This window comes from Eurytemora carolleeae, unplaced genomic scaffold, assembly GCF_000591075.1.
Source record: "Eurytemora carolleeae unplaced genomic scaffold, Eaff_2.0 scaffold157, whole genome shotgun sequence".
NCBI lineage: Eukaryota > Metazoa > Arthropoda > Copepoda > Calanoida > Temoridae > Eurytemora > Eurytemora carolleeae.
In genome coordinates, this window is record NW_019396052.1 from 110848 (window position 1) to 134086 (window position 23239).

Genomic DNA, 23239 nt, shown 5'->3' on the forward strand with positions numbered 1-23239 from the left:
GCCTTGTGAAAACTTGATTAATTCTGCATTCTTCAATAAATAAATAGAAAATTATCAAAATCCAGTTTAAAATAATGTGGAGAAAGAAACTCAACACTGGCTACAAACTAAAATTTTTATTCTTATCCTTATCTTGGCAACCAGATGTCGCAAATCTTTGATATTTCAAATTTTTATTATTTGATTTAACATAATTAATGATTTGAAATATCTGAGGTCTGCCACATTAAGTTGGAAAGATTTAGGGATTATAAATGAAGAACTAGTTTCGCCTGTTCAGTCTCTTTATTTATTTAATATGTATGATATGCACAAATAATTTATACATTCCATCTCTTATCTTTGCTATTTTTTCCTTATTCTATTATTCTATGAATAAAAAATGTTGATCTGGATATATGTAATTATTCTATAGCCATACAGTCCCAATGGATTATCTTATGGTGTTGTGAATAATGATGAAAGAGGTTAAATTGATTAGTCCTCACACATACTTCAGGTTTACAGGTTTACTTCTCACACCTGGTCCAGGTTTAGAGGTGTACTCCTCACATCTGGTCCAGGTTTAGAGGTTTAACTCTGAAACCTGTTTAAGGTTCATAGGTTTACATTCTCTACAATTATTGTAACCTGCATCTACTCCAGGTTCAGTGATGAACCTTATTCTTTTTTACTCTCTAGGAGGCCGAGGAAGCAGCACTTTATGCTGACGAGGACGAGGACGAGGATGAGGATGAGGATGAGGATGATGAAGAAGAGGAGGAAGAAGATGATGATTATGAGAAAAGTATAAACCATCCAGATCCATTGGTCGAAACAGCTGATCCAGATATCAACAAAATAAAGGTGCACATTGTAATTCTTTCTTAGAATACAATTCCTGGACCCTGAATACAATCAAAAATCCAATTTTCTTTATCCAGAGTAGACCTTGCATTCTCCATAACACACAAGGGAAATGAACCTTTGCCACAAACTCAAATTTTCTAATCCCTATTTGCTAATTCAAACTTCGATTATTTTATCTAACAGAACTCATAGTTTAAAATATCTAAGGTTTGCGACATTGCAAAGATAAAGGGATTAGAAAATTAGAGATTGTGACGAAGAATTAATTCCTTTAAAGATTTATTAAAATGTATAGTCGTAATAATTCTAATAATTATCTGCAATATCTAAAATCAGATTTTAAGATTTAAAAAAAAGAGGAAATACAAAATTGTCGGACTACATTTTTGAAAGCCCAAGACTAGGAGTTAAGTTCTTTTAATCTTAATAATTCTATTTTTCAGCGATCTCCTTCTGAATTTTCTGCTCTTAGTTTTCAACTCTTTGTCGACCAAACAAAGGAAAATTTCATCAGAAAAAAAAGTCTAATTAATCAAAAGAAATATTTGTTAAATGACTGAAAAGAAAAAAAATCAGATTTCCCTTAAAGTCAATATATAATCTGAATGAGAGGATTATAGAACGGAGTGGATAATAAAGAGCATATGAGTATTGAGTCAGACTGGGAAGATTCAAACATTGAATCCATCAATCCATCCGTCTCAAGCAGAAAGGTAAACATCGATCATTTCTCTTTGTTGTGAATATGTACCTGGATACTGGGTTATCTAGAAACCCAAGAATACCAGGGATACCAGGATACCAGGGATACCAGGGATACCAGGGATACCAGGGATACCAGGGATACCAGGGATACCAGGGATACCAAGGGAAACCAGGGATAAAGGTATACTGCAGGTTTACCGGGGATACTAGAGATATCAAGGATGCCAGGGATACCAGGGATACCTGGGATACCAGGGATACCAGGGATACCAGGGATACCAGGGACGAAATACGCATATTGTGTTTTTAAGATATGTATTATATATAAAGTCAAGAATAAGAATTATTGTATGAGGGTTAAAGGATGAGTACTTTGAGTATAGTCACAGTTTATACTATTGTTCTGTTTCTAGTTTACACAAACTTTTATCCTTCAATACAGATACATAAACATTACTCATACATACCTTTAATACAGATACATAAACATTACGCATACATACCTTAAATACAGATACATAAACATTACTCATACATACCTTTAATACAGATACATAAACATCACTCATACATACCCTAAATTCAGATACATAAACATTACTTATACATACCTTTAATACAGATACATAAACATCACAATACTTCCCTTAAAACAGATACATAAACATTACTCATACATAACTTTAATACATATACATAAACATTACTCATTCATACTTTCAAAACAGATTTCCTTGTTCTTCTCATATCTTGAGCTGTATTCTTGATCTTTACTGTCTGGAACTGTATCCTTGATCTTCTCCTGTCTTGAACTGTATCCTTGATATTCTCCTGTCTTGAACTGTATCCTTGATCCTCTCTTGTCTTGAACTGTATCCTTAATCCTCTCTTGTCTTGAGCTGTATCCTTGATCCTCCCTTGTCTTGAACTGTATCCTTAATCCTCTCTTGTCTTGAGCTGTATCCTTGATCTTCTCCTGTCTTGAACTGTATCCTTGATATTCTCCTGTCTTGAACTGTATCTTTGATATTCTCTTGTCTTGAACTGTATCCTTGATATTCTCCTGTCTTGAACTATGTCCGTGATATTCTCCTGTCTTGAACTGTATCCTTGATATTCTCCTGTCTTTAACTGTATCCTTGATGTTCTCCTGTCTTGAACTGTATCCTTGATGTTCTCCTGTCTTGAACTGTATCCTTGATATTCTCCTGTCTTGAACTGTATCCTTGATATTCTCCTGTCTTGAACTGTATCCTTGATATTCTCCTTTATTGAACTGTATCCTTAATATTCTTCTGTCTTGAACTATGTCTGTGATATTCTCCTGTCTTGAACTGTATCCTTGATCTCCTGTCTTGAACTGTGTCCTAGATTCTCTCCTGTCTTGAACTTTATCCTTGATATTCTCCTGTCTTGAACTGTATCCTTGATCCTCTCCTGTCTTGAACTGTATCCTTAATCCTCTCCTGTCTTGAACTGGATTCTTGATCATCTCCTGTCTTGAACTGGATTCTTGATCCTATGTTAACTTGAACTGTGTCCTAGAGCCTCTCCTGTCTTGAACTGGATTCTTGATCCTATGTTAACTTGAGATTGAAAAAAGTTGGATTGGTTTTATACTTTTCTATTCTAAGTATAAGAAGGTTTGTAAGAACCAGGATATATTATCTGGGAAAATCTGTGAAGGAAGCGGAGAGGAAAGTGGGTAGACATGATCTATATCCGGTTCTTTAACTATTCTTTTCATGCACGTGGACTACACGCGTTTCCTTTCCCAGGATCTAGTATTCCGGGTATATAGTCCCTGTATACCGGATATTGTACTTGTATACCGGTTATATAGTCCCAGTATACCGGATATATAGTCCCAGTATACCGGATATATAGTCCCAGTATACCGGATATATAGTCCCTGTATACCGGATATTGTACTTGTATATCGGATATATAGTCCCAATATACCGGATATATAGTCCCTTTATACAGGATATATTGTCCCAGTATAACGAATATGTAGCCCCAGTATATCGAATATATAGCCCCAGTATACCGAATATATAGTCCCAGTATACCGAATAAATAGTCCGAGTATACCGAATATATAGTCCCAGTATACATTAATATAGCACCAGTATACATGATATATAGTCCCAGTATACCGGAAATGTAGATTGTATACCGGATATATAGTCCCAGTATACCGGATATGTAGATTGTATACCGGATATATACATGATCATATTAAATATGTTTTCTTAAATGTATTTTATTTCTAGAAAATGTTAAGATTGCCAAACCATGTAAGTTAAATTTGATTTTCTCAATTCTCAGCACACAAAAAGACAAATTTAGACGTTTGTATAGACGATGATTTTATATGATTTTTCTTGATCACGCTTTCAACACGATAAACTATACATTTTCCTATATTTTGGCTGATTGTTTACTATTCAATTTAAGAACTACTTGATTTACAAACTATTTGCTTTATAATTAACAAAGCTGATTTGTAAATGAGTTGATAAATGAACTAGCAAACTAATGCTAGTTATTTTTATAATACATAATAGCTGATCTATAAATAAGTTTAATTATAAATAAGCTGATATACAAATTAGTTTTTAATGAATAAGCTGATTTTTAAACTACACGATTTACATAGCTTGCTATATTTTTTGAACAACTTGCTAAAATTGCTTTTATGATAAAAGTTTATACATATAAACTAGTTGATGTCTTGAAACAAGTTAATTTAAAAATTGGCTGGTTTATGAAGCTTTTGTCTTATTTTTATTTTAGTGTGAAAAACTGTATTATTGTTTTATTGCACTGGTAGCATAATGCTTAAGCTAATCACTTTCTAACTAATCTAACTAACCTTACTAACTAACTAACTAGCTAACTAGCATAACTATATTGAATTTGTGTTTAGTTAATTTATCCAACCGGAAGTATAAATACTAATATTACTAACTTTATAAACTTTCAGGCCAGCCTTAGTTTGCCAGGATCTCCTTTTCATAGTCGGTACTCCAGGAGTAGTCATAATTATACCTGGAGAACCAACGGTGTGAGATATAGTGAAAATCGACTCCGATCCTCCTATCTAGAGGCACATGAGTCCCTGCCTTACATGGATGATAGTAGAGCTGTTTCTCCCCTGGGTAGTCTAGATATTGTACCAGGATACTATAATCATTCTAGACAGAACTCATACAGCTCACATTCATCCAGAATAACATATAACTCTCATGCTGAACTAACTAACCGGGGTGGTTCCAGGGAATTGCATTGGAGAAGGTCCGCCAATGAGCGAGGGATGACCTGGGGTAATTATATAAACTCCTGGCACACTAACAATGACCTCCCTCTGCCCTCCAATGGACACAAGCATATGGATAAACTAAGCGCAATCAAGACAATCCTTCCTGATCAGTCTCAGGACAAACCCAGACCTAGTGTTCAATTTCCAGTAAGTCATGATAAATGATAGAATATTCCTTTCTGCTAAATTATATTTGTATTGTTACCTTTTCCTTATCTCTAATCACCATTTACCAAAACACCCTTCATATGGTCTATAAAAAGTTTACATTTTTCGACCTTATTGGACATTTCATTTCTTATTTAGACAAAACCTGGGAGAGAATAAGGCTTGGAAAATTTTTGACCCTGAATTTTATTTTATTAAAAATGCATTTTTAAGATATAACATTTCCCCCGACCATCTCAACTGACTAGACGAAAGATACCGCTTGATTGTTAAGATAGAAAAGAAGATAGATAGAGAGAGAGAGAGACCATTTAGAGTTTTTACTGAGATTCTAGGTTCTTAGACGAAAACAAACAATTTCTTTAAACTCTTGCAGTTTATAAACTCTCCACCGATCCAGTTTAAACATTCCAGGACAAAGTTTAAAACAATTTAATTTGATCTTATAATTAGTTTTTGATTTTTTTTTCTAGCATGAAGTTTGTTTCTTTTAATAATTTAAAATTCTAGCAGATGAAGATCTACCACGAAGAATTTGTATTCAGATCGTTTAGTGTAGAGATTTAGTCTCATACGCTGTGCGCGACCCCAAGGTTATAATGCAAGGAAAGTTGATAAAAGCATTGCATTTTGAAAATGTTGATATTTCATATAATACAGTGAAACCCTTAATAACGAATACATCGAAAGAATTTATCAATTGTCGTCTTGACAATTTTTCCATGAGTTTTATACTATATTTCGTAAATTTCAGTATTTGAGAAAATTAATAAATAGCCATGAATATGCGGGAACAGTTTTAAAGAGTTCCACATAATCATTGAATTAAATAACTAAATATCTGCAACATTCCATTATCAGAAAGTGAAGAATACGACATTTGATGAATTCTTTCGATGTATTCGTTATTAAGGGGTTCACTGTAGTTTCCTATGACCAGAATATTTAATTGATTTTTTTTTATGTGAAAGATGGATCCCATGTCAGGCTGTGACATCCGTCTTGTGTTTACATTACCGCCCAGAGAGAGTACACTGCAGTACAAAAGATGCGTACACCACTGAAATAACTTTCCTTGCATTATAACCTTGCGTGACCCTGTCTTTTATAAATATAAATACAACTCCCCCCCACATTTGTGTCCTTATTTATTTTCCCCTTCCGGTTTATTTAATCTTGGTAAAGCTTGTATTGATCCAAAGAGATAGATAAAAATAGTCCTGTGGGATTGCACACCAAGTAATCTAATTATGACACATGCATAGAATTCAGAAACAAAACTGTTTCATTAAACAGAAAATATGATTCATTGTTATTGTAATAATTGTAGCATAACAGCACAATGAGTCTCTGGAGGGGTATTGAGATAATCAGCAAATTATATCTCTATATTGGAAGATTTGATATGAAATGTTAAAATTATTACAACAATATTGTGCTGTTATTACAGTGTTGTTCATTTTCTTTCTTGTTTTTTTATTTAAATGACAAGACGTTCTTTAAAGTACATTTCATTTGTAGACGAGCATGCCCGATTTTTTACCGTACTCTTTGAACCTTTATCTGAGTATAGATATATATGAAAGTATAATCCTCGTTTTTTTCTTCCAATTGTGGTTTCTATCTTAAACTCGCGGATTTTATTTTGCAGAGGGAAAGGGCATAATTTAAAGAACACTTTAAGTTGGAAAACTAAAAAATTAAGGTACCGTTGTGAATCGGTCATGTCCCTTTAAACTACATGTATAATCCCTTTTAGTTGAAAATTTACAAATGCCAGAATTTGTATCGGGATTAATCATAAATTTTGAATTTAGTAAATTTAAAATTGTGTAATATCGTCCGGCCACAGTACCACCAGAAATCTGACAATTTTGTTGCTGCCAATGAGATTGGCGAACCAATAATATCACGCGGAAAATGAACCAATAATATCACGCGGAAAATGAACCAATAATATCACGCGGAAAATGAACCAATAATATCACGCGGAAAATGAACCAATAATATCACGCGGAAAATGAACCAATAATATCACGCGGAAAATTCCAACACACGCTAAATCTAATCGTCAAAAATTAAAATAACCGGTTATCCGTATGACCGCACATGCGTGAAAATGGAGGTTTTCATTTTTCATCCGATTCAGAAGTGTGCGCAGCTTTGCAGGATTTTCATTTAAGCATCTATTGGTCTATTTTGTTAAAAACTTTATTCAATTTGTGATGCTTTCTTTAATTATTCTTTTTTTTCCAGGATGTAAACCCTCGATATGGAGGTGGAGGAGGAGGTGGGGGAGGTGGAGGAGGAGGTGGAGGAGGATATAGACAAGATAATCCTTTTCTTGACAACACAAATAATTCAAATCTTGATATTAAAGGTAAATCTTGATATTAAAGGCAAATCTTGATATTAAAGGTAAATCTTGATATTAAACTTTAGATCGTTTTTAAACAAATCCCAACCCTACTCTCTAGCACTAGAATTATATCATTTTCTTCTCAATACATTTCGCCAAAAACTTTGGCATCATCAGGAGTTAGTCCTATAATATAACAGATATAAGCAAAAAATAAAAATAAAAAATACAAACACAGCAACTATAATAAATACAGAAGAGAACAAAAATAAAAATCTTTTTTATTGTAAAATGGAATTTTTCAAAATGAATATTGTCAGAACACATAAAACTTAAAAGAAAAATTAGAAAACCGTACCTTACTCTTTTGAAGAGTATTGAATGACTGGGAAAGGATTGACTAGTTTATGGGCGTATGCAGTGGGGGAAGGGGGGGGGAGTGTTGAAGGGGTTAGAATTCGTCGACAAATCTTGATATTAAAGGTAAATCTTGATATTAAAGGTAAATTATCCTATTTAATGATAATTTATTTCTTGAGGGAAGAAACTTAACACTCTCCACAAACTCTAATTTTTTTAAATTTTAATATCTTTGCAACCTGATTGATTGAAATTCGAAGACTATTCGACTCATATTTTGAAATTACAAGTTGGAAAGAAATATAGATTAGAAAATTACAATTTGTATTTAGTGCCTTTTTTCTTATTAATTTTACAATCATAAATTTCTTAATTGTCATTTGATGATGTGTAATATTGAATTTATAATTGTAGATGTGATAGTATTAAACGATATTCTGGAGCAGGCCTCCAGACGACCCTCAGCTAGAAGGTCAACAATCATCGAGGAGGAGGAGGGGTTCAGGTAAACATTTACATATATCCAGCCAGGCTAGATTATCCCCCAGCTAGAAGGTCAACAATCATCGAGGAGGAGGAGAGGTCCAGGTAAACATTTATATAGATCCAACCAGGCTAGATTATCCTCCAGACGACCCCCAACTAGACGGTCAACAATCATGGAGGAGGAGGAGGGGTTCAGGTAAACATTTACATAGATCCATCCTTGCTATAGCCCAGGCTAGGTCATACCGGGTCCAAATGTAAGGTACGCCTACACTAGACCAAGCTTAGTGCCAGTAAATGCCTATACAGAATGGTTAAATTGGCTTCATTGAGGATTTAGATAAACAGGTGAACAGTTGAAGAATTCATTGAGGATTCAGGTATAGTCACCTTTGCAGCTTAAACTTAAAAACCGATGAAAACAACAAAAACCTCTCTTATACTATCGGTGTGAACTGTACACTTTCTTTATGGGGATGGGCAGATGGAGTGGGGTGTGGGAGGATTAAAATATTGAACATAGAAGTTGTATTGTATGATATATACCATTGTAAATGAAATATATAATTCATATTATAATTCAGGAAAGAAATTAATGCGAAATTAATGGCGCTTCTATACTTAACTAAAACTTTGAAATTAATTATTAATTTTTAGTTGAGGTTTATCAAGGTTTGAAAACAAAAGATAATTAATTATAAAGAAGGTTGGTTAAAAATCGATTTTTCGTAAAACTGTGAGTTTATAAGCGCAAAGTTGTTGCACAACATTTTTCCAAAATAACAGCAAATGTTTGACGAATTGTTTAAAACTTGAAGAAAAAATGTATTTTAACATCTTAATGTGAAACACAACTGACACTATTAAAACACATACTAAAGAAATTAAGTTTTAAAAGAATTTCTTTATTAATGGAAAAACAATGAATATATAATTTTATACTTTCGTCATTCACTTTTAGTCAATAACATGTTTATAAAGAAAATGCAGATAATTTACCTGTCCTGCATGCGGGAGGATTACACTTTTAAATAAAACATTCATTTAATTCTTTCCTTTCTTCTAAAATATTAATATATTCATAGTTCATAAATTCATATTCGTTAAATAATAGAACAGTTCTATGAAAGTTAAAGGCCAAACTGAAACTTGCCATATTAAACAATAAAACAAAATTAGTTAAAAATAAACTGAGTCTTTGCCACAAAATCAAATGTTCTAATGCTATAGCTTTGCAACCTGATGGTGTAAACCTTTGACACTTAATTGATACAACAGAATTCATGGTTTAAAATATCTAATGTTTGCAGCAATAGGCTTCTATGGTCACACTACGACATTGGGTTGCAAAGAAATGGGACAGTAAATCTCAGTTTGTGGCAAAAACTCAATTCCTTACTAAATGTCAAGAATAGTAATTACAATCTTACAGAACGTAAAGAAAAGAAAAAGAGCACTGCCCCCCAAAAGTAATTTTTTCATACATATATCTTTGCAACCTGATAATCCTTTGATGTTTCAACTTTGATCTTGCAGTATTTATAGTTAGGAATATCAAAGTTTCAAAGATATAAAAATTATAAATGTTTATAGTTTTTAGTATCTTTATCTTGATAATAATTTTATGTTTATATATTTATACATATTTATATATATATTTAGATTAAAAGACAGGTTGGCTGAGGGCTGCGCTAAATGTATTGATATATTCTGCGTATGGGACTGTTGTGGATGCTATATAAGGAAAAAACAAAATCATCAAATATTTTCAAATTCATGCAAAATATGAAATTTTCAAGTTTTCGAAGGATTTTATTCAAAATATTGTTAAGCAAAAAAAACTCGAGAATACTTGGAATAGAAGAACCAAATATATTTTTTAATGTTTGACTAACATTTTTCTTCTCATCTTTCTTGATTTTATTTTGCGAAAGATGTTCATTTTTTGTTAGTTTGTATAACTATAAAAATCTATAAGTGTTGATGAAATTAATTGTAAAGAGAAAGTTCAGGATAGATGAAGTTAAGTAGTTTAGATACATCTTGTACATATTTATGTTTCTGTTCATCAAATACATTTTTATCTCCACCAAATAAACGCGGAACGAACCCAACTTTTTGTTACCTACAGAACCCCATGCAAACCTACTCTAAATCTAAAAAACTTAATTCGATTTTTCTTTAAAAAGAAATGATTTTTTATGATATACGAAGAATATATATATATATATATATATGTATGTATCCAGGAAGAGTTGCCAATATGATTGAGGTATCTGGAGAAGGTTGGGTTTGATCTCCGACATTGTAATTAATTTCGTCCACAAGATAACACTCAACCCAACAAACAACCATATCTATTTTCTTCCTTCGCTTCTATTAAATGTCTTTTTTAACTCTTAGAATTGGACTATATTTCATGTCTCCTTGATACAGCTATTCTTTAGCTCTTTTTTTCTAATAATAATTTTTTCAGAAAACTCATTTTTTGAAATTGTGTTCTCTATTTAACATTTAAGAAATGTTTAAATCAACCCGAAAAATGTAAAATAGTTTGGTACCCAACAGCTTCCTTTCATATCAAAACGATTCCATGAATTTTTTTTACTACTTTTTTTTCTGAAGTTTGTTCTAATTCTGTTCAATCCTTTTCTATTTCTATTCCACCTTTCTTTGAATCTGTAAGTTTTGTTTCCTAAAGTAAATACCTATCATATCTTCGCTAATCTTCTAGATAATCTTTAGAGAATTCTTCATCATACTTCAACCTTTAGATTTTTGAATTTTCAATTTTTCTTTTCTCTATTTTATGCCCAGCTTGCATCTTTTGGATCCTGCCTCTGATTCAGCGCTAAATGCAAATATACTTTTCCAGAACTTTTTAGATTTTGTTACAGAAAAGAAATATTTTTTATTCATTATACATCAATTATAAACTCCATTATACATCAATTATAAACTCCATTATAAAGACTGAAACAATTAATCGCTTCAAATAAACTTAAATTTTAATTCTCTGAGCAAAGACACTTTAAAGAAGAAGTTGTCTGGTAAGAAATTTTAACCGACCGTTTTTTTAATCTTTAATTACTAAAAAAACCAATGTCGTAGACCTTAGATATTTCAAACTGTGAATTCTTTCAGATCACTGATCTAAGTTAGAATTATTATCAGATGTAAAGATTAGAATCTTTTACACTGGATTTGTTATACTTCTGTTAGATTATTCCTTCTTGAAAGTTTCCTTGAAACCTGGATGTGGTGATATTAGTTATATATATATATAAAGATGTGAGGATTTATAGTGTAGATAACATTCTTCACAGCTTAGAAATATTCCATTTAACAGAATGAAATATTCTTCTAGAATCTCAATGAAGAACAGGAGGAAAAATTGGAGTAATGCTAAGTATTTAAGAACACTACACTTATACAGTTTCATCCAGAACTTCTGAGTCATCAAAAGAACTTATAAAATGTCGTCTTGAAAATTTTATACTATTATACCTAAATCTCAGTAATTGTTAAAATAAAAAAATGGCCATGAAATATGCGTGGCAGGAGCTTTATATAATTATTCCATTAAAAAACTAAACAGGAAAAATAGGAGTTAAATATAGCATTATTTAGGAGCACTTATGAGTAATTAGAAGTATCTAAGATGTTTAGGAGTATTAAGGAATGTTTGTGCGTAATTAGGAGTATTTAAGGGTTTTTAAAGGTATTAATGGATATTTAGGAGTATTAAGGATATAAGCAATTTGGAGCATCTAGCAGTGTTAGGTGCAGTATTTAAATGCATTAAGGAGTATTTAGGTTTATTTAGGTGTTTTATCGTAGTAATTAGGAGTATATGTGGTATTTAGGTGTAATTAGAAGCATTATATGAGTATATAGGGATATATAGGTGTATTTAGGAGTATTTAGGTGTATTTAGGGTGTTGGGTCATTTCATAGAAAAACATTTCATAGACAGGACATTTCATAGAAAAAGAAATTCATAGAAAGGACATTTTATAGATAGAACTTTTCATATACAGGATATTTCATAGACAGAGTAGATATTTTCAGAGACAGGCAATTTCATAAACAGAGAAGAATTTTCATATATAGGTAGTTTTAAAGACACGAAAGCAATTTATTCAAAGAGACAATTTAAGGTTTTGGGTATGTAAAAATGTGTCAAAATTTTAGAAAATGTGATCAGTTTGACTACTATGAAATCAACAATATGATATGTCTATGAAATGTCCTATCTATGAAATGTCTTTCTATAAAATGACCCAACATATTTAGGAGTATTATAGGAGAGTACTATATAGGAGTATTTAGGCGTATTTATGTGTTTTTAGAAGTATTAAGGTGTATTTATGTAGACTTATTTATGAGTATTAAAGAGTATTTATGAGTAGTAGGGAGTATTTTTGTGTATTTCGGTGTATTATAGGAGTATTGAGTTCCAAAGAATAAATACGGAGTATTTTGGAGTATTTATTTAACTAGACAAAAGAAAATGTTCTACGTCAATTTAAAAAAAGCTAGTGCTCTAAACCCAAGAAAAACAATGATTTTTTTGTCGAGTCTAGACTAGCGGAGATGCTTTCATTTGTAGTCTTCGATCCGTTCGCTGACCTGTTTATCACCTTATGTATCGTTGTCAATACATTCTTTATGGCCCTGGACCAACATGATATGGATCCTGGAATGGAGAGTGCGCTTAAAAATGGAAATTATGTAAGTACCTAATTTTTATAAAACAAATCAAAACTTCAAGCTTAATTTTTAGTGAACCCATATATTGAGAGGGGTATTGACAATTCACAATCACAACAGCAGCAAGATTTAATTCTATATTTGATAAATTATATAAGTGTAGTGTTGCCATTTTTCCATTCATGGGATGGGATGATTATTATTTTGCTTTTTTTCATGATTAAATTTCTTTAAGTTACTTTTTAGAAAAAATTGCAACTTTTGTTAAACAATTAAACCAATAAAAAGGTTTTAAGGGAACCTTTGTTAAACAATTAAACCAATATAAAGGTTTTAAGGGAACCTTTGTGAACTTTTGTTAAACAATTAAACCAATATAAAGGTTTTAAGGGAACCTTTGTGAACTTTTGTTTCACTTTTGAAATGGAAGGTTACACTTTCAAATTACATTGACAGTCCCTTTAAGTATAGATTCTCCTATTTCACCTTTTTCATTAGTCTGGCCTAGGCCAAACTCTTAATTAGGAAAAAGAAAAACCAAATTCAATTTAAGAATTCAATATTCAAAGTTTAAAAGGGGATGTTTTGCAAAATAATCAATTTTGATTTTCTATATTGAAAATAAAACGTTTAATTCAAAATAGAATCTATATTTTTCTAAAATCTAAAATATCCACGTCAATTTATGGATGGTTTTTATTGCGAAAATAACAAAATATTTTCATGATAAGGTTTAGATGATCATTACAAAATATTTTCATGATAAGGTTTAGATGATCATTACAAAATATTTTCGAAGGTATTCAAATTCAAATATAAATATTTTGTTTTAGTTTTTTACTGCTACATTCGCTGTGGAGGCTGTGATGAAGTTGATGGCTATGAGCCCGAAATTCTACTTCAAGGAAAAATATTCTTTAGATATTTAGGAGCGATTAGCACCATTTCGGCGGATAATTTGAACTTTTGTACGTCTAATCTGGGACCAGATTTATTAATTAGCGAGGAGTTGAACCGCGAAATGTGGGTAAACCACTTTTCTTGTGCTCCAGTTCAAGAGAAGTAGTTTTACTACGTCTAGCAGTTTAACTACCATTCAACACAAATTCTGATTTTAATTCAGCGATTTTAAATTTTCCAAATTAAATTCGTGCATTGCAGATTTTCCCATAGAATCAAAAAAGGATAGGATTGTTCCATACATAAACAATGAATCCTGTAAAACTTATGTTATACATCAAACAGTCAGAACAGATATTCTTAGATTCTTTCAGACTTGTCGGATTATTTTCCTTCCAATCCCCTTCAGATTATTCTCCTTCCAATCCCCTTCAGATGATTCGCCTTCCAATCCACTTCAGATTATTCTCCTTTGAATCCACTTCAGATTATTCTCCTTCCAATCCCCTTCAGATGATTCTCCTTCCAATCCCTTTCAGATTATTCTCCTTCCAATTCACTTCAGATTATTTTCCTTCCAATCCACTTCAGATTATTCTCCTTTGAATCCACTTCAGATTATTCTCCTTCCAATCCCCTTCAGATGATTCTCCTTCCAATCCCTTTCAGATTATTCTCCTTCCAATTCACTTCAGATTATTTTCCTTCCAATCCCCTTCAGATTATTCTCCTTTGAATCCACTTCAGATTATTCTCCTTCCAATCCCTTTCAGATTATTCTCCTTCCAATCCACTTCAGATTATTCTCCTTTCAATCCACTTCAGATTATTCTCCTTCCAATCCCTTTCAGATTATTCTCCTTCCAATCCACTTCAGATTATTCTCCTTTGAATCCACTTCAGATTATTCTCCTTCCAATCCCACTTCAGATTATTCTCCTTCCAATCCCTTTCAGATTATTCTCCTTCCAATCCACTTCAGATTATTCTCCTTTGAATCCACTTCAGATTATTCTCCTTCCAATCCCCTTCAGATGATTCTCCTTCCAATCCCTTTCAGATTATTTTCCTTCCAGTCCACTTCAGATTATTCTCCTTTCAATCCACTTCAGATTATTCTCCTTTCAATCCACTTCAGATTATTCTCCTTTGAATCCACTTCAGATTATTCTCCTTTCAATCCCCTTCAGATGATTCTCCTTCCAATCCCCTTCAGATGATTCTCCTTCCAATCCCCTTCAGATTATTCTCCTTCCAATCCACTTCAGATTATTCTCCTTTCAATCCACTTCAGATTATTCTCCTTCCAATCCCCTTCAGATGATTCTCCTTCCAATCCCTTTCAGATTATTCTCCTTTCAATCCACTTCAGATTATTCTCCTTCCAATCCACTTCAGATTATTCTCCTTTCAATCCACTTCAGATTATTCTCCTTCCAATCCACTTCAGATGATTCTCCTTCCAATCCACTTCAGATTATTCTCCTTCCAATTCACTTCAGATTATTCTCCTTCCAATCCCCTTCAGATGATTCACCTTCCAATCCCTTTCAGATTATTCTCCTTCCAATCCACTTCAGATTATTCTCCTTCCAATCCCCTTCAGATGATTCTCCTTCCAATCCCCTTCATATTATTCTCCTTCCAATTCACTTCAGATTATTCTCCTTTCAATCCACTTCAGATTATTCTCCTTCCAATCCCCTTCAGATTATTTTCCTTCCAATCCACTTCAGATCATTCTCCTTTCAACCCCCTTTAGATTATTCTCCTTCCTACTAACAGTGCTAACTTGAAAACTGCGAATTTAGGCTTCTTTATTTCTTTTATTATGAATTTACAGTAAAAATATAATCTATATGATAAAACAAGACATTAGTATATATGTTTCCTATAGCTGGCAAAACGGCTGGACCGAATGGGCTGATATTTTTTAAGGAACCCAGGGGTATCACGGGGGTATCAACCAGATGGTGTAAACCTTTCATATTTCAAGCTTAGATTATTTGATCCATCAGAATTTATAGTTTTAAATATCTAAGGTCTACGACATTGGGTTGTAAAGATTTAAGGATTAAAAAATTAGGAGTTTATACGTGCTTTAATAACGTTTGCAGAAATATATCACTTATAACAATGAAAAAGCAATAGAAATGAAGAAGACGGCATTCAATCCATAGTTTGCTGGTTATCACTGAACCTATATACCTCCCAATAGCTCCCTAATCACCTAACTAGTTTATTTATCTTGATTTGTTTAATTCTGCAATATATTGAAGAATAATTCATCGTAAAATTACTGCAGCATAATATTCAATGCATCCTGATTATCCAGTATAACCATGTTCATGTAGTCCCAGAGATTTTACAGACAGGACAACAGAGGAAGTTGTTCATGATTACGCTATGTAATCTATGTATATATTTGTAAAGAATATCTGTATTTAGGAGGGTTGGAATATATTTGATTTTATAATCGTTTCTCTTTCACTCATTGAGCTGGGTCTGGCCAACGTATCCGGTCTATCCGTCCTTAGGTCTTTCAGACTGGTAAGTTTTTTTCTTTATACAATACAGTAGTACCCAGGATACTGTGGAAAACGAAGAAGATAGAGTATAAGCCATGTATACTGTGAAATGAAAGAAATGTAATCAATCTTTTTTACTAGAAGCTTGAAATCAATTTAATAAGTAAAATGAATCTGTGTACACAACACAATGTGCTATGTTTCATGTTCATTGTTCATTAGATTATTTAGAATAATAACTTGAGTCTTACATTGATCTTTCTTTTCCACATTTCTATGCGTGCCACTGTACATAGGGGTCGGGGGTTCTTGTTTACACAATTTAAAAAGTGGAACTGGAGTGCTAGCTGTCTATATATATGTACATATAGTGGAACTGGAGTGCTAGCTGTCTATATATATGTACATATAGTGGAACTGGAGTGCTAGCTGTCTATATCTATGTACATATAGTGGAACTGGAGTGCTAGCTGTCTATATATATGTACATATAGTGGAACTGGAGTACATTCAGTCTATATGTTAATGAACGTAAAGTAGCGGCAATTTTTTTAGTCTATATGTACATAGAGGTTTGGAGTTCTTTGCAGATATTTTGTAGTGAAAAGGAGTCCCTGGAGAGAAATAATAGAATCTAAAGTCATTTTATATCTTCATTTAAGATTGAATCCCTGAGAACTCCAAAGTATATTTCGTCCATTATAAAAGTGAGGTTTTTGGACAGACAAATTTGTAGATTTTACTCTGGTTAAATGAGACCAATCTAATTATGGTAATCCTACGACAGATTAGCGGAGTCAGACTAAGGGAGGTTTTATTCTAAACCAAAAAGTTTTAAAAAGAAACTTTCTAATCCTTAAATATTTGCAGCCCAATGTAGAATAGACCTCAGATATTCTGAAGTATGTATGAGTTCTGTTAGATGAAATAATCTAAGTTTGAAATATCAAAAGTGTACACCATCAGGTTGCAAAATTAAAGGGATCGGAATGTTTGAATTTTGGCGCAAAAGCAAAATTTCTGAATCCAAAATATTTTTAGACCCCATTTTATTGTTAAGCTTGATATTCCCTTAATTTTCTCATTACTCCCCCTCCGCTAATGATTTCTTTATAGTTCCTTGTTGTGCGTTAATCTATTTTTCAAGATTTAAATAAACGAATTCTTGTCTTCCGAATTGATCTCATGAATAAACTGATCCTCCAACTTAGATGAAAATTCACGAATAATTTTCGGAGACAAATCTATTCTAGTTTCAGAACCTGCAGCTTATTCACAAATCCGTCCTATCTCAAAAACTAGAGTTTAAGCGTCCTATCTTCCCTAGTTCCATAATCAGAAGCATACTCCTGGATTAACAAAACCCCGTCTTAGCTCCCGAACCTAGAGTATACACAAATCATGCCTTTTCCATTATGAGGAGCATACTCCTGAATTAACAAAACCCCGTCTTAGCTCCCGAACCTAGAGTATACACAAATCATGCCTTTTCCATTATGAGGAGCATACTCCTGGATTAACAAAACCCCGTCTTAGCTCCCGAACCTAGAGTATACACAAATCATGCCTTTTCCATTATGAGGAGCATACTCCTGGATTAACAAAACCCCGTCCTAGCTCCATACCTAAAGAATACACAAATCCTTCCTAGTTCCATACTCAGGAGCCATACTCCTGGATTAACAAAACCCCGTCTTAGCTCCATTACCTAGAGTATACACAAATCCTACCTAGTTCCATAATCATGAGCATACTCTTCTGGATCAACGAAACCCATTCTAGCTCCATTACCTGGAGAATACATAAATCCTGACTAGTTTCATAATCGGGAGCAATATCCTGGATTAACAAAACCCCGTCCTAGCTCCGACGCCTAGAAAATACAAAAATCCAACCTAGTTCCATAATCAGGAGCATACTCCTGGATAAACAAAACCCCGTCCTTGCTCCGACGCCTAGAAAATACAAAAATCCAACCTAGTTCCATAATCTGCAGCATACTCCTGGATCAACGAAACCTCGTCCTACCTCCGGAACCTAGAGAATACACTAATCAAACCTAGTTCCATAACCAGGACCATTATCCTGGATCAACAAAACCCCGTCCTAGCTCCATAACCTAGAGAATTCACTAATCAAACCTAGTTCCATAATCAGAAGCATATTCCTTGATTACCAAAACCCCGTCCTAGCTCCATAACCTAGAGAATACACAAATCCTGTCTAGTTCCATAATCAGGAGCATACTCCTGGATTAACAAAACCCCGTCCTTGCTCCGACGCCTAGAACATACAAAAATCCAACCTAGTTCCATAATCTGCAGCATGCTCCTGGATCAACGAAACCCCGTCCTAGCTCCGGAACCTAGAGGATACACTAATCAAACATAGTTCCATAACCAGGACCATACTCCTGGATTAACGAAACCCCGTCCTAGCTCCGGAAATTGGAGTTTACTCTCCCCCTGAATCTTAGATCCCTCTCCCGTGCTGATACAAAAGAGGAGGATTATCGGAGATTTAATTTTCTTTCGTCCTGGATTCTCCAGGTCCCTTCTTTTACAGGAGAAAGTTGAAACTAGAGTTGCTAACCTGGTTTCAGAGCAGAAAATGTTAAATATAGGATTCAGGCAGCCAGGGGACTCCTGTCTTCGAATTAAAGAGAGTAGAAGCAAAGAACAATTTAATATCAGAATTGAAGAGAAGAAGAAATGGAATATGGAAAGAAGAGCATAAAGGTTTTAGAATTAGGATAAAAGCCTTTATAGGGTGAGACATCTATGTGTGTATCTAGATTGAACAAAAATCTAAGAAAGGAATTGAGTTTTTGCTACAAACTCAAATTTTATAATCCGTATTTTCAATCTTTTCAATCTGCAATGGTGAACATCTTTGATATTTCTAACTTAGATTATTTTACTAATTTTAAATATAAAGAGTCTACGATATAGCGTTGAAAGACATAGGGTTTAGAAAATAATAGTTTGTTAAATAGACTCAATGGAAATTTTGAGCTCTGAAAATTTATTTATAATTGCAATTTTAAAGGATCTAATGTCACCGGGACCAGATTTTAAAATTTTTTTGAACACTTAACCAACCTCTCGTCGGTCAAATCGAAGTTTAAAACAATGAGATATCGGTTTATCTCTACACGGGGAAAGAATTAGTTTAACTCAATCTGTCCGTTTAAAAGTCTCCATCTATCCATCTATCCATCTCTCTGTTAAATCTTTTTGTATTTTTAGCTGAGAGTATTCAAATTGGCAAAGTCCTGGCCGACGCTCAACTTGCTAATATCAATCATGGGAAAGACGATGGGAGCCCTGGGGAACCTCACGTTCGTTCTCTGCATCATCATCTTCATCTTCGCCGTCATGGGGATGCAGCTGTTTGGGAAAAGTTACACAGGTAACTTTTAGAGCAACTTTGTGCTTTAATTTCTCTGTTAATTCCCCCCCCCCCTCCCTCCCTCCCGCCCTCCTAGGGCATCTAGGTAGTATTGACTTCAAAGCATGAAACTAGGATTAAACATAGTTTTAGATAATTTTACTCATTATTATTTAAATAGGTTTCTGTCACCTAAGACACACTGTATATATTGAAGTTTGTGAAACTGATGTAAATAAAGTTCAGAAAAAATCAAATTTTCTTTTTTTCTAGAATTTTCCCAACCTTGCTAAAAGTTTAGTAAACTGGTTGCAAACCTTTGCAAACCCTTGCAAAGCTTTGCAAACTAGTCCCCTGCAAGGAACATTGTTTGAGCTGAAGAAGATCATAATGACCATCAGGTTTTTAGAAAATTTCAAGGATTTCGATGATTTTAAGAATTTCGAGGATTTCTTGGATCTTTAGGATTTCTTTAATTTCTAGGATTTCTTGGATTTAAAGGATTTCTTGGATTTATAGGATTTTTGGATTTCTAGGATTTCTTGGATTTCTAGGATTTCAAGGATTTCGAGAAGTTTCCGAGATACATTTTTTGGGTGCAAAATTTAAATTTGAAAAGCATCAATGGCTTCCTAAGCTGTACATCTTTTTGTTATCTTATTCCATTGATTAGAATTAAATTATTATTGTTGAGAAGTGCAGTGTTCTACTCTATCTCTACATATTAATGGATTAGATAAAACTTTTCTTCTCAACATTTCTAATATTGAGATTAGGATTTCCAATACTGGGATAAAGGGATACTTTCCAATTAACCTGAAAAATATAAATTCTTGGCAACCCGCGCCATTTTTTTTTATAATTATAATTTTTTGTTATCCTGATCAAGCGCAAATCACAAGGGGGTTATTGTTTTCTATAAAGTTTCTCTTTTTGATATCGATCTGATGAATGCATGTGATAAAATATTTACAAATCTGGACGGAACCATTCCGATCCTCCGCAGCACAGCATATTCGATTTGAAACTTTTTACAAATCTTTTATGAAATTTAAATTTTTATATTTTAATTAATCATGATTTGAGCACAGTCATGGTATCAATTTTTATAATGTAACATAATCTATCTATCATATTGGCACTTATAGATCAATTGCTTATTTTCGACCATTTCTAACAAAACTTTAAAAAAAGCTGAATTGGTACTTTTAAACAGGATTTTTTTTTACTGTTTTCTTAGTTGCAATTTATTGAGAACTATTTATTGGAATGCGCATATTAAACAGTGGCTACTTTTGTTTGTATTAAAATTGATTACTAGATGGCCTATTGGATACATCAATATACGAATTCAAGGAATTGAGTCTTTGCCATACACTCAAACCATCGGTATTTCAAACTAAGATTATTTTATCTAACAGAATTTATAGTTTGAAAAAAAATAATGTCTTCATCATTTTGTTGCAAGGATATAGGAATTAGAAAACCAGAATTTGTGGCAAAGATTCAATTCCTTTAAAGTTTATAATTTCAAATCTAGTTTTGTCTCTAAAAAAAGCACTGTAGTTTTTACTGAATGCATGAGAATTTTCTTTATCCAACCTTACATAGTTCATAATCAATAAACAGAGAACTTACAACATTCTAGTCAGCAAATAGACTTATCTATTTAGAACACAAACTGTAGGAAACTATCTTTAGGATACTGTCTATACGAAACTTACTCTAGGAAACTGTAGGAAACTATCTTTAGTAAGCTATCTTTAGGAAACTATCTTTAGGATACTATCTGTAGGAAACTATCTTTAGGAAACTATCTTTAGTATGCTATCTGTCTGTACGAAACTATCTCTAGAAAACTGTAGGAAACTATCTTTAGGAAACTATCTTTAGGATACTATCTTTAGGATACTATCTATACAAAACTTTCTCTAGGAAACTGTAGGAAACTACATTTAGTAAGCTATCTGTAGGAAACTATCTTTAGGATACTATCTTTAGGAAACTATTTGTAGGAAACCATCTCTAGGAAACTATAGGAAACTATCTTTAGGATACTATCCGTACGAAATTTTCTCACTGAAACTGTAGGAAACTACCTTTAGTAGGATATTTGTAGGAAACTATCTTTAGGATACTATCTTTACGAAACTATCTCTAGGAAACTGTAGGAAACTATCTTTAGGGAACTATCTGTAGGAAACTATCTTTAGGATACTATCTGTAGGAAACTTTTGGTGGGACACTTTTGGTGGGAAACTCTCTCTAGGAAACTGTAGGAAACTATCTGTAGTGAATTATCTATAGAAAACTATCTGTATAAAACTATCTGTACGAAAACTATCTTTAGGAAACTATATGTAGGAAACTATCTGTAGGAAACTATTTGTCGGAAACTATTGATGGTTCAAATTTATTCTCACAATTGGATTTTTATTTTTCAATCTGAAACTTAAAAAATGCAGGCGTGTATGTTGACAACATTATTGTACTCTCAAAAAACGTACATACTACATATCCTTTAAATATGTTTGGACATTCGGCAATGTGTAATGCAATATGAAATGAAAACAATGTTGATTATTGTTTTACATGAGTTTGCACTATATTTGTACAAAAATAAAAGATATTTAACCAGAAAAAGTTTGCCCGGTGTTTATTTGATTACGTTTGATATTTATGATTTACCATGCATACATAACATTTACATACTTATTACGCATGACGTAACTTACTTTATATACAACTTAACAGTTAATTTCAAAATATTTTTGCATGACACATTCAAATTTCATTCCCCTGCATAATTTTTATAAAAAAAATTTGAGGAAGTGTTTTGTTTCTCTTCTAAACAAATTCGTGTATATTGAATTAAATTATGAATAAAAATATAGTTTAGGTCTTGAAGACAAAGTTTGTCATGAATTTATTCAATAAATGGCTCTGTGTCAAAATGAGAAAGTTCCCCCAATCCAACTATAATTAACCTAAATAATTAAAAATTAATCATCAAATTTAAAATTTGTCTTACAATTAAGGTTTTTAACATTATCAACTTTACATTAGCAAATAATATGTAAGTCCATTTTGCCGTAATTAATCATATGAGGAATTGAATAAAAATTTTTTTTTTAAAGATTAACAAAGTTTATTTCTAGATAATATCGACAGATTCCCGAACAAGACAATGCCGCGTTGGAATTTTACAGATTTCATGCACAGCTTCATGATCGTCTTCCGTGTACTGTGTGGGGAGTGGATAGAGTCGATGTGGGACTGTATGTGGGTCGCATCTAAAGTCTGTGTTCCTTTCTTCCTCGCCACTGTTGTTATTGGAAACCTTGTGGTGAGTGTATAAATATTATAATTGGACTTGATCACATTTTTAAACTTCTTTTTCCAATCAATTTAGCAAGTTTGATTGCCTTTTGGTATTCATCTTAGAACAGCCGCCCC

General features: G+C 32.8%; 1 protein-coding gene across 18 annotated transcripts in view; it reads left to right on the forward strand.

Moving 5' to 3' along the window:
* LOC111705455 (sodium channel protein para) overlaps positions 1-23239 on the forward strand; it is an 85969-nt gene that overhangs the window by 18853 nt on the left and 43877 nt on the right. For 16 of the 18 annotated variants that reach the window (XM_023478021.1, XM_023478045.1, XM_023478013.1 and 13 more), the window contains 13 exons: positions 682-846; positions 1293-1349; positions 1470-1562; positions 3831-3854; positions 4544-5026; positions 7304-7427; positions 8181-8271; positions 9915-9995; positions 12839-12986; positions 13799-13870; positions 16314-16415; positions 19642-19804; positions 22942-23129. In XM_023478021.1, the coding sequence (XP_023333789.1) occupies positions 682-846; positions 1293-1349; positions 1470-1562; positions 3831-3854; positions 4544-5026; positions 7304-7427; positions 8181-8271; positions 9915-9995; positions 12839-12986; positions 13799-13870; positions 16314-16415; positions 19642-19804; positions 22942-23129 (1791 nt within the window). The remainder of the gene's footprint in view (positions 1-681; positions 847-1292; positions 1350-1469; positions 1563-3830; positions 3855-4543; positions 5027-7303; positions 7428-8180; positions 8272-9914; positions 9996-12838; positions 12987-13798; positions 13871-16313; positions 16416-19641; positions 19805-22941; positions 23130-23239) is intronic. The other 2 variants (XM_023478060.1, XM_023478126.1) reach the window with 1 other exon arrangement.